The sequence below is a fragment of the Xiphias gladius genome, chromosome 1 (genome assembly GCF_016859285.1).
Source record: "Xiphias gladius isolate SHS-SW01 ecotype Sanya breed wild chromosome 1, ASM1685928v1, whole genome shotgun sequence".
Taxonomy (NCBI): domain Eukaryota; kingdom Metazoa; phylum Chordata; class Actinopteri; order Istiophoriformes; family Xiphiidae; genus Xiphias; species Xiphias gladius.
This window is the reverse complement of record NC_053400.1, coordinates 2,701,765-2,714,932: the sequence shown is the minus strand read 5'-3', so window position 1 is coordinate 2,714,932 and position 13,168 is coordinate 2,701,765. Positions and strand designations below refer to the sequence as shown.

The 13,168-nt window shown below is 38.7% G+C and overlaps 1 protein-coding gene across 1 annotated transcript; it reads left to right on the top strand.

Annotated features, from left to right (window-relative positions):
• The first annotated feature begins 2,552 nt into the window (after positions 1–2,552).
• tlnrd1 (talin rod domain containing 1) lies at positions 2,553–6,556 on the top strand. Its single transcript, XM_040138576.1, has one exon. The coding sequence runs from the start codon at positions 4,245–4,247 to the stop codon at positions 5,307–5,309; it is 1,065 nt and encodes a 354-aa protein (XP_039994510.1). The 5' UTR covers positions 2,553–4,244; the 3' UTR covers positions 5,310–6,556.
• The last annotated feature ends 6,612 nt before the right edge of the window (positions 6,557–13,168 follow it).

The window sequence follows — 13,168 nt, the reverse complement described above, 5'->3', positions numbered from 1 at the left end:
CTGATCACTCAAAATAAGTGACGCCTGTGATGAACGGGGATTTTTAAACGACCCCAGAGGTTAAAAAATAGCTCCACCTCAACCAGCACATCAACAATAATAATAATTCACAACTGAAAAAATATACAACACTCTGAAGTGGACAATTCTGCATAATCAGTACTTATGTATACTGTGATGATAAAACTTCTGTACTTATACTGAAGTAGAATTTTGAATGCAGGACTTTCCATTGGAACAGAATAAACTTTCATTGTGGTATTGCTAGTTTTTTTTTTTTTTAACCTTATTACTCCTTTACTTAAAACAAGGCTATGACTGTCTTTTTTTTTATATACTTACTCACACCTACTCAGAAAAATATCTTACACTGACGACTATTCATGAATATGATAATAAAATTCAACACAATTCCAAGGGGACATTTTGGTAACGGCGTCCTTAGCGAAAGTATTCAAGGGGCAGACGCAAACGCAATATTTTGGTTTTCACAGTCTTCCTCTCCCACAGTGGTCCCTTACATACAGCAGCGCCCCTCCCATACTGCAACTGCATTGGCTCCCTTTACCTCTAGCTTCGTCCCACCAACTTCCCCTTATGATTGGACACCGTCCACATCGGCGTTTGGTCATTGGGCGGCAACTGCGACGTCACTATTTTCGACAGCTATACGATTCACTTCTCGCCGCCCCAGAGAAAAGCGACAGTGATGTTACGGTGCTGTGCGGGGAGGGAAACATCAATGCCACTTCCCGAACACAGTGAATTTTTAAATGTGTGAGAGAGAATCGTCAGCTACCAACCGGAGCAAATATAAATATATATTTAACTATATTAAATCCCGCTTTATACAGTCATACAAATATCCTACACCATATCTTTCCAGATTGTTCTGATTTTAGCCGCTGTTTTCCCACCTAAACATGCAGCATAATGGCCTATCTGAGTTTGATGTTACCTTGCAAAAGAGCCAACCCTTCAAGAATGTGACACGTGAGCACGGAGTTTTTTCGTCAGCCTCGCTCTCTTCCTGTTCAGTCTGCTCGTCGCAGTGCCAGTCGCGTTGTCGTGTGGGGAGACGGCTGGAAGCAAGACTTTGCGTTTGTAGAATTGTTGCAGATGCATGGTGTGGTCCCGGGCGGGCGGTGTCAGGAAAATGTACCTCCCCCGACAGACACCGTCCCAAATATGGAGCAGGTGTATCATTTCACGGCCACAATTCGGACTTTTATTTTGGCTATTGGAAGACTTAAAGGAAACACGAGGTCACTCACAGCTGGGAGCTGGGTTTTTCTGGTTTACGATAACACCGGCGGTGGACGAGCGGGCTTTGATCGGGGCTCGGATTAGCGATATCAAATATGCCAGAGTAAACAATACAACATCCGTTTTAGCTGTCAAAATAAAACTTTTCATTACAAACACTAGCCAGAAATGGCCAACTGTGTTAAGTAACTGTAAGTGTTTACTTGAGTATTTCCATTTAATGCTACATCTTCTACACTTCATTTCAGAAGGAAAAATTGTACATTTTACTCAACTACAGTTTTTAGACACCTGTATTTAGTGGTTACTTTGTAGATTGAGATATTACAGACAAAATAGATAATCATTTTAGGGAATTATTACTTTTTTGGTATTGAATAAAATACCCAGCAGTGTATAGAGTAGCTGGTCATCTCGACCAGCTCATCGATGCAGTATATATATCATATATATAATATAATATAACACTTTGAAAGAGGCCATTCTTCCTTATGAATAGTTATATTTTTTATTCGTATCTCACTGATAATGCCTATGTAGTTTTACTTAAGCTTAATTTTGGATACGGGACTTTTACTTTTAATTGAGTATTTTTAAATAGTGAATTGCAACGTTTACTTAAGTACAAATTTTGAGCACCTCCTACATGACAGCAGTTTAAAGCTACACATAATTGTGACAGATCCGTCTTAAAATATAATTGCAAGAAAGGCTGTAGCCAGGATATAGGAAATAGTGTGGTACTGAGTCCCAACATCCCTCTGTAAGATTTTGACCAGGTTCAAAAAATAAAGTGTCAATTTAAAAAAAATTGATTTCTTACAACATTTTAGTAAATGTTATTGGTCACTTATATATTATATTAAATCTTAGTTCCGAACATGAAGGTCTCTTAAATGTTGTCTTATAAGCTTCTCACACTGTCTGATTTTGGTGGGGAAATACTAATTAATTCATCCATAGGCCTAAAACTAGAATAATTTATAGAGACGGAGAGCATTGTATTAATACTAGACTATAAAATATCTACCTAGTTATGCAACTTCTACCCCGCTATATTTTCATAACTACTCCATTCTGTTTTGAAATGTAGAATCTAAATTCTTCTCCAGGTTCCTAAAACCCCCAAAATTCCCCCAAAAGAAAATACAGAGGACATGAGCTCAGGGTCCTCAGCGGCAGCTGTAGCCCGGACTGCCAGCTTTTACTCTTTGGAGACAATAGCGCTGCTTTTTATTTTGAAGTCACCGGCATCCGGTCTCATTGTGGCTGGCTAGGCTAGCGGCTCACTTGACGCAGCAGGGATGTCTCATGGCAGAGCAGCAGCTAGTCCTGAAACTAAAAGCAGTCGTAAAACTCCTCGGAGCTCGTTGGCTACCGTGTAGCCAGAATTGTCCCCCGCGACGTCGGTTATGTGAAGTAACAGCCAGTTGACAGACATGGTGGAAAGTTAATTCTAAGCAAAAGGCTACTTGTGTTGTTCCGTTCCTACAACTTTGCTCAGTCCAGCAGCCGTTCAGCCGCGACCACACCCTCCTTGCTTCCTCATAGTACTCTAGCGGGAGCGCGCAGCACGACTTTGAATCTCTGGGAATAACGGCCGCTTCTTCCAGCTACGTTTACGGTTTCGTGACCGTGGAATCTGCCAGAACAAGTGAGTTAAATGTTCAAAGACCACCGACCGGCATGGATATGAGAAGCGACTCCCCACAGAGGATATGCGGGGCTACACACTCTCTGGTCCCGAGTTAAGACGCGGAGGAGGAGGTGGAGGGCGGATAGACGGACGATGTATATGGAGTCGAAGCGACCGGAGCAACTGCTAGCTTCTAACCCAGGGCTCTGTTTGAAAAAGAAGAGGTTGAAAGTGGATTGAGGGGTTTGTGTTTTTGGGCAGTCGCCCTTTCGGTGGATTTTACTTGGGAGGACTCATGAAACGATGGTGCTGGAGGGAAACACAAGTCTTCCCGCTATCCAGAAGAGCTGCCCGGGTGTTGCCCCGTTTGTATCCAGCATGAGTACGCCAGGCCGGTCAAACTCATTGGGAACAAGTCGGACAAGATCTCGGTGCTGTGTCAGGCTACTTGCTCCGATGCGAGTGGACTCAAAATGATATTCTATTGATTACAGGCAAAAAAAAAAAAAAGACTTAAAAGGCATCTACTAAACGTTGAGGTTATGTTTTCTTGGCTGCAGTCATAAAAGACCCCAAGAAAAGACATCTAACGATACAGAAATAGCACAGAGGCAGTTCAACAGATTTAATTCCAATTGGGAATGTGTTCTTTTGACATTATTTTCATACTTCTCCACCTGCACTTTGCCTTTTAGAAGGCACCTTGGTGGCACTGCAGCTTGTGTGTGATTTATTTTTTAATTCAGAAACCTGTGAATCTATTCCAAAAAAACCTGGGACTACCATGAGAATATTGACTTTTTAATGATGGGTTATGTTGTTCAGGGCATTTAAATTCATCTAAGTCATTTAGCATATAACTTATAACACTGATTAATCAGAAGTTGTGGATATTGTGATAAACTGTGTTACATGGTAAAATTACTTAAAACCAAGGCAGATAACTGAGAATATGCCGGATCATAGTCTAGATGTTTATTACAATATACTCAAGAGACACATTAATTAACAATGGGGATGTTATTCAAACATAAGTGAATGCAGTAATTGAGTTTTGCTTTTTCTACATGTTTACATTGAGAATACATGTCCTGTGTGTCAACATATTATGTACAGTTGATTATCTATACTCTGAAGGAATTTAAGGAAGACTGTTTGGCCAGTTGTTATTTAAAGTAGTTTGTACAAAGCAATGAGGTGAGGCTTATCTTGGAAATGTCTTAAATAGTACAATGCAGTGTGCAGCAGCAGAAAACTATAAATAACTGAACCCCTCCAGAAAAGCAGTTTGACCCCTACCCCCACCCCCAACCCTCCACACACACTCACTCCCCTCCTTATTATGGCTAGTGGTGGATCTGGCAAGTCAGCTAGCGAGGGATCATCCAGCACACCCAGTGGCAGTTTGCAGCAGAGGAAGCGTCTCTCCTCCATCTGTGACACATGTAAGGGCAAGATGCAGCTAGTGGCTGACCTCCTCCTGCTGTCCAGTGAGACCAGGCCGGTCATGACCTCTGAAGGTGTGGCGGTGGCCGACACCTTCGACCAATGCCGCGACACGGTCATCGCCAGGACTAAAGAACTCTCCATTCTCACCCACGACATCCAGAGCCAGCTCAACATGGGCCGCTTCACTGAGGTGGGGGACCGTCTCTTGGAGATGGCTGACCTTGTGGTGTCTTTGACTGAGTGCTCAACCCATGCCGCTTACTTGGCAGCTGTGGAGACAACTGGCTCCCAGCCCTGCCTGACAGGTTTGGTGGACCGATACAAGGTGACCCGCTGCAGGCACGAGGTGGAGCAGAGCTGCGGCGTCCTCCGAATCACACCCCTGCCAGACCTCACCCCCCAGCTCCTCCTCGAGCTCTCTCAAAACATCTCCACAAACCTCAAGACTCTGACGGACATCTCGTCGCTGGCCAGTGAGAGGTCCAGGGACCGCTTTGCAAAAGAGCAGTTCAAACTGAGCGTCAAGAGCATGAGCACGAGCGGCACAGCCTTCCTAGCATGTGTTAAAGAGGTGAAAACCCAGCCCAGTGAACTGACCAGGAACCGCTGTGTCCTTTTTAGTGCCGCCCTGGTCCAGGCTGTCAGCGCCCTGGTTGGGTTCGCCACAGAGCCTCAGTTCCTGGGAAGAGCTGCGAGTATCTCCACTGAAGGGAAGGGGGTACAGACTGCAGTTTTAGGGGGTGCCATGAGTGTGGTTTCAGCCTGTGTTCTCCTCACTCAGGGCCTCAGGGACGTTGCCCAGCATCCCGAGAGCAGCTCCAAAATGGCAGACTACCGGGAGCGTCTGCGTAACTCGGCGTGTGCTGTGTCAGATGGCTGCACACTGCTCACTCAGGCACTCAGAGAACGCTCCTCTCCGAGGACTCTGCCGCCAGTCAACTCTCATTCTGTGAATTAGTTTAGGAAGAGGCAACATGATCTCCAGTCCCCTCTGTCCTATTCTGATGTACCAAAGAGACTCATTTGGGTTGTCCCTGTTCATCAGGTTTAGAGTCAAGAGTAACATCAGAAGAAGGCTGTCTGTGGGTCTGTCCATGTGGTTGAGGTGGGTTAGTCTGCAAAGGAGCAGTAAACAACTGCTACAGGGTTTTGTGTCACGCTGGATGTGACTCAAACCTTGTTAGAAATGGACCACTTGACCAATCCAAGCCTGACCCAGCCTTACCTGACAGTGCACTCTCACCAACAGACAGCAGCCTTCAAACCTGAAAAGTTTACCTCAGTTTTCAACTCTGGTGAAAACACCCGCCTTGATGATGGATGTAGCCTCGCTGTGTGAACCTATGGTTGGCTGATCTGCTCAATTACATGTGCTTTGTGAGATTGGAAAGAGTGATCTGAGTGTCTCAGTGGTTGTTTTTTGTTTTTGTTTTGTTTTTTGTTTTTTTTTCCAACATGTGTGAATTCTTAATTGGTAAAAAAGCTGCTGTGAGTGTGTGCCATAGGTTTTACACTATTTACCAGACTTCGCATAGTATTTTAAAGTGTTTTGATCATGCATGTAATGGAGTATTTATTTCAACTATTAAAAATGTTGTTTCTGAGATGATGTTGTAATAACGTGCTTTGAAAAGCCAAATTGATTTAAAGGATCTATTCATCCCAAATAAGAAAAGAACATTCTTTGTTACCCCTCGTGGTATCTGGCCACGATGATTGTTTACTTTCATTGGTCTAGGTTTTGAGATATCTGTCTCTGAGAATTCTGCTTCCTTCCCAATATAATGGAGGTAAATGAACTGACAAGAGACACTGAAAATACCACTTTTTTAATAAGGCATCCTGTGTAAATCGGTATAAATGGTTTTATAAGATGACTTTATTGATGACTTTATTAATGGTTAATAAAACAAAGCTTTGTAGATGACTTACAAGCTGTTAATAAGAAAGACTTTGACAGGTTTTGAAACATCCTGTTAGTCCTCTAAGTGATCAAGTAGTCTATAGACTGGATTTTTTTTACAAAAACCCTAACATTGCTATTTATAACTTATAAGTAATGTATAAAGCATGAATAAGTGATGTATTTACCATCAATAAAATCTTAAGTTCCAAATTATAAACCTTTTATACAGCATGCCTCATCAGGAAGTGATACCAAAAATGAATCAACGAAAAGTCTTTAAATAATAATACACAACTTCTTAATTCTGTTCAAGATAATATTTTTTAATTTTGCAATAATTTTGTATATTTTTTGTGTTAAAATAAAAAAAAAATACATATATTATTATCTATCAGGATTTTGGGGGCTCTGTAATTTCCAGAAACAGGGTTCCTAGGTAATCCACAGAACACGTTTTCAGCAGTCTTAATTTTCTTCGGTAAAAGGGTTGGTCAAATGAAAACTATTAAGAGCTGCTGATTCACCTCCATTACATTAGCGTTGAGGCAGAAAGGCGGTTGGAGACGGTTATCTTGAAAATTGGACAAATAAAAACTAAACTACACTCTTATAAACAAATGTTTTGGCTCAAAAAAATGCCAGCTATTACAATTTACGGTGAAATTGTGTTGAACCAACTAAGGACATTAAGTAAGGTAAATGAGCTTTTGAATGAATGAGCTACATTCAGTGGTATTATCGATTACCATGTACTTAATAATTGCCAGCATAAACACAAGATTTTAAGGGTATTAAGCATAAAAATGATTTTTTTTAACTTGTTTTTTCATTTATATTTAAAATGAAGTTACATGCTATGTGTTTAGTTAGTATTACTTAAATGCAAATAATTTCAAGCTGGTTTAACTTAAAATTAAGTTGCCTGCTGATTTAAAAATGGGAGTTAACTGAACTTAGGTTACATCCTTAGTTCAAAGTCACTTTATAAGTTTCTAAAATGTACAACTAAATGAATTAAATTAACTGAACTTGAGAAAACAAGTTGAATAAACTTAACATGCAGGTATTAGGCTGACACAATAACTGGTCAGTCATGCTGATTAATGTTTCAGACATTTACTTTCCTGGGGGACTGAATTGGATACTATCCTCCATCACGGTTTGTGATGTTTTCATTGATATAAGAAGAAACAACCATGGCTTACTTCAACATGTATTAGTATAAGTTTTCGCCATTAATGTTATTTTCAAACAGAAATAGAAGTGTCTCTGAAGAATTTTTACTCTCAAACAGTGCATACTAGGAAGTTCTGCTAATATGCTGATGTTTCTTTAGAAACTTAACAAGTTTGGTGAACTTTAAGCAGTTAATTTGTTCCTCTTATCATTTCAAGTCAAAAGACTTCGGGTCAGAACAACTGTAGTTATAACTTCTAAAGTTGTCTGAAATTTAAAACTAGATTTTTTAAACACTTACAGTGTATCAACACAATGTTTTTAAGTTAACCTGTAAAAAAAATCAAGTTGATGCACCCAGTTGTTTTATTTGCACCTGGTAATCCATTGTTACAATCTTTTCTCATCATTATTCAGTGAGTTGACCTTTGTAAAATAAGTTAAGGAAACAAATGTCAGGCCATTAACCTAATTGAAAACATAAGACATGCTTACAAACATCATGAAATAGAAGCAGTAGAGTGGCAAGAAAAAGTCAGTGAACCCTTTGGAATGACCTGGATTTCTGCATTGGTCATAAAATGTGATCGAATCTTCATCTAAGTCACAAGTATATTCAAAGACAATGTGCTAAAGCTAATAACACAAAAAAAATTATAATCTTTCATGTCTTTATTGAACACACCCATTGAACCTTCACACTGCTGGTGGAAACAGTGAGTGAACCCTTGGATTTAATAACTAGTCGAACCTCCGTTGTCATCAATAACCTCAAACGAGCTTTCAGTAGTTGTAGATCAGACCTGCACAACCTTCAGGATGAATTTTGGACCATGCTTCCTAAAGAACTGCCTCAGCTCAGCCATATTCTTAGGCTGAGCTGAGTGGCCTCTGACTGGGCCACTCCAGAAGGTGGATTTTCTTTGAAGTCATTCTGTAGCAGATTTACTTTGATATTTAGGGTCATTGTCCTGCTGCATCACCCAGTTTCTACTGAGCTTCAGATGGCAGACAGCCACCCTGACATTATCCTATGAGATAAATGAATAAACTTGGGAATTCATTTCCCCCTCAATGATGACAAGCTGTCCAGGCCCAGAGGAAGCAAAGCAGCCCCAAATCATGATGCTCCCTCCATTGTACTTCACTGTTGGGATGATGTTTTCATGTTGGTATGCAGTGCTCTTTTTACAACAGCTGTAGTGCTGCATGCCAAATAATTCAACTTTAGTTTTTTCAGTCCACGCAACATTTTCCCAGTACTGTTGTGGAGTGTCAAGCTGCTCTTTGGCAAACTTCAGGTGTGCAGTGATATTTTTGTTTTGGAAAACAGCAGCTTCCTAGTCCTGTCCTGCCATGGACACCATGCTCTATGCACCACGACTTGCGTATGGTAGACTCATGAAATAGAGATGTTAACCAGCTCCAATGATTCCTTTAAGCCTTTAGCTGTTTCTCTTTTTTTTCATTTTTACGTCACAGATCATTCTGCATTGCACCATTGGAGTGATCTTAGTTGGGCACCCACTTCCAGGGAGAGTAGCTACAGAACTAAGTCATCTCCATTTATAGAAAGTTCATCTGCCTGTGGACTGATGAATATCTAAACTTTTTGAGATTAGTTTGTAACCCTTTCCAGCTTAATTCAAATCAACAATTTTTGATCCTAAGTCTTCTGAGATCTATAGTATTTTTTGTGAAGCATTAGTTTACATCAACAGATGTTTCCTGTGAATAACAACCTCAAAAATGTTTGAGTGTTTGTTATAAGTCAAAGTAGCTCTAACTCTCACCTCCAATCAATTGTGTGTTATTAGTTAAAATAGATTGTTTGTGCATAATTGTAACTAAAATGAGGATCTGAACATATTTTAAGACAAACCTATACATAAATGTGGATAAGTCAAAAGGGTTAAGTTACTTTTTCTTGCCTCTCTATGTACAAATACAGTCACTAATGAAGGTGCCTTTCAACACTTTCCTATCAAGAGCTTCCTCAAACTCTTTCATTACCTTGTGGAACAAATTTAAAGATAGGTTAGAGCCTTAATAGATAGACAAACAAGTTGTATAAATGCCCATGAGACAAAACAATTGTAATATATTCACAGTTAATTCAAGTTAGTTATCGAACCTTAAGAAGTATGTCCATAAAGTGCCACGATGTAGCTCCACACCCGCAATGAGACATACTGTAGGAGATCCATTTCACCTAAAATGTTAATGTTATTTGTCTTTACAGCTTTGAGTGCACACAGATCAGATTTAACTTCCTAAAATGAGTAAACAGAATTCAAATGAACAAACTCTTAAACCTTTAGAATACACATTGTAGGGTACTGGTAGATAAAATTAAAAAGAAATGTATGTAACTGGTTTCTCTAGGTTATGTTAGCTACAACATTACAAATTTTTACTTCTTCCACCATCAGTGTGAGAAGGTGTAGCTTAACATTTCTGTGACCGTTGTAGAGGCAAAGGTGTCTCTTTGGTCGCAAGAAATAGTTTGAAAATGAAATGTCGCTCACCTTAAGTGTGTTCATGAAATGTCCACTGTATCTGTGCACAGTCTCTGTTCAATTTTTCCGGGCATGTTAAATGGATGTCATCAAGTCATCAGACCAATTCCATTCAGTTACTACTTTCATTTCTTATTGATGAACAAAGAAATTGCAATTGAACATAGTTAAAATTATAAATTGTAGTAATTAGCCATATTATTGTGTCAACACAAATCATTAGACTTATGTTTGCAATTGAAAACTTTTAACTAAATCCCTGAATTTGAATTTTTTACTCCACAACAATGCATTTAATTAGTTAATGATATTAGGTCCCATGAATTACTTGTGAGTGTGTATTCGTGGCTAGATACCACTAGAGGAAAGACAGTAAATAATGTATGTGCATTTTTGTTATTTGGGTGAACTGACCCTTTAAGACAAAGTGATCTAAGAAAGTTCTGTCTTGTTCTTGATTATGCTGCGGTAATTAAGTCAGGGTAGATTGTGATGAAGAAATGGTACGGTAGCAACATACACCAATCAGCCACAACATGGAAACCAGTTAAAAGTAAAAGGACTCATTATCCAGGATTTTTGTTCCTGTAAATATTATATTGTTAGATTATGTTATTGGATTATTATTACTGATGCATTGATGTGTAAGTAGCATTTTACTGTAGCAGGTAGAAATAGAGCTAATTTTACCAACTTGAGACTCGAAGATAGTTCTTCAACAACACAACATTTAATAAGTTTATTACAGGTTTTGTGTGTAAAATCTTTTTCAATAAAGGAACTAGTAACTATAGTTGTCAAGTTAAGGTAGTGGAGTAAAAAGTACAATGTTTTCCTCTGAAATGTAGATTAGTAGAAGAATGAAGTATCATAAAATGGAAATACTAAAGTAAAGTACAAGCACACTGACACTGTAATCAAGTACAGTACTGAACTACATTATGGTTACTTTCCCACCACTGGCATCTTGTACAATATCTAGTGCTGAAACAAGTGGTCAGTTAATTGACTAGTTGATCAACAAAACATTTATTAAAATTCTTATAATTAATTAATTAATTGCAGTCAATCAAGCAAAAATGTTTACAATTTGTTGGTTTCAGCTTCTCAAATGTGAAGATTTACTGTGTTTTTCTGTTTTATATCATAGTAAATTGACTATGTGTGGGATTTGGCTGTTAATCGGAGAACTAAGACAGTGGAAGACCTCACCCTGGGCTCTGGGAAATAGCAACAGACATTTTTTGTACCATTTTCTGAGACTTAATGATTAATTGATTCATCCAAAAAAGTAGGAATTGAGAGGTTCTTAGACAATGAAAAAAGATCATTAGTTGCTGCCCTAGTCTACACATTCTGGTTGTTACGTGTTTAAGAGAGTCCATGCCTTAGATAAGCCTGGTTTTCATGCCCCTTTCATAGAATTTGAAGTGTGTTGTTCAAACTAGTTTAAACCAAATTTTATGGATATAGTGTCATATTGTAAGTGCAAAGTCATACGTTATAAAAATGGGAATCTTACCCATTACTATGTGTTATTCCACATGAATTGAATGCAGCGTTAGTCTTGCCCTCACACATCCTAGTACAAGGAGCAGCATCCTGTGTTCTATTGCCCTGCCCTTTCCAGTTCAACCCAGGTCACGCTCTTTCTTCTGGAGTAAAGCGGTCGGAAGATTTGGATTGTAGCGATCTCACAGAACCCAAATTCTCTTTTAATGAAATGTATTATATAGGGGGGCCCTTGCTGTAGCATTTGAAGTTGGATCTGAGCTGAATTCTTTTATAACACAATGCAGGTAACCTTGATATGACTCTGGAGAGGGTTTGTCAAGTTCTGCATCTTGGGTGGAAATGAGTTTTGCATTTCAGCCTCACACAGATAAACTAACTAAACAAATGTCTCAACTTTGAGTGTGAATGTCAGCTCAAAATGAAACTGCTCAATTCAACTCTCAGAGGAAAAGAGGTCTCAGAATAATTTACCAGTTATTTTTTGATGATTTCTGATCAGTTTACTTCTTTAATTTATACAAACAGCATTGGCATGAGAGGAGAGATCAAGAGATGATGTTCGTACACAGCAGGCCACTTCCAAATTTAGAATAAAAAATACACATAGAGTAAATACAAATAAAATAACGAATAAATGGAGGAATAAGGAATAAAAGTCACAAAAATAAACAGCGGTGTAAAGTAGTGTACATGCCATGGACAGATTAATTTTTGATGACATTATATAGTAAATTAATTCCACACTCAGAAAGCGGACACTCAAATGAAATGGAATAAATATAGTGCACTATATAGTGAATAGGTGGTGAATTAAGACACCTTTTGCTGTAGGTGAAGTCTGTGGAGAAAAGAGGGGTATGTACTGACCTAAACAATGTTACCTTGAATCAAATAATAATAAACCATGGGACAATATAGAGATAATAAACAAGACACATTCATTAAACTGTGTTTACTGAGCTTTCACATTGACATCACAATTTTGATACTAAGAGGATAATTTTGGTTTGACAACTAAGCAAACTTCATCTATCTTCCTGAACAGATGAAGTTTGCTTTGTTGACAGCTTCTGAAAATGCTTGTAATTGGACCATGAGTTAAGATTTTTTAACTACTGTTTCTAAGGTCAAGAGTGAACTATCATGCTCAAGATGAATATGCATTTTTCCAGATTCCAATCATAATATTTAATGAAAGCTAATGAAATGTTAATACCACTTTGCAACTCTCTCCCTTTCCGCATTGGAATCTTCTCACTGTTGTGCAATAAGAAGATTCTTCCAGTTGATTTAAAAATGCCTCGTGAATACCAAATGAAGTGAGATGAAATTGCTTACAATCTTCCTGTCACAATATGATAAGTACTAAAAACAATAAAATAAAATTGGTGTTGAGTCTAACAGCTTAAAATAAACGGACTAAAAAGTTTGGATTGCAATGACAAATATTGCTCCCTGCATGCATTAACTGTATTAGAGTAACTAACCCTAATTTAAACTATACACTATAACAGTGTTAAATAGTTATGTGCAACTTGTAAATTCATTGCTTTAGCCTTTTTGTGGCATGACACAAAGCTGTCAGGCCAAGTATTTTTCAGCCTTCCTGACGGCACTTGGTTAAGCCAAAACTGTTGGCCCACAACAGGAAACCTATAGCCTGTGCTATCAGGAGTGGCTTCCTTCACACGACATAATGCT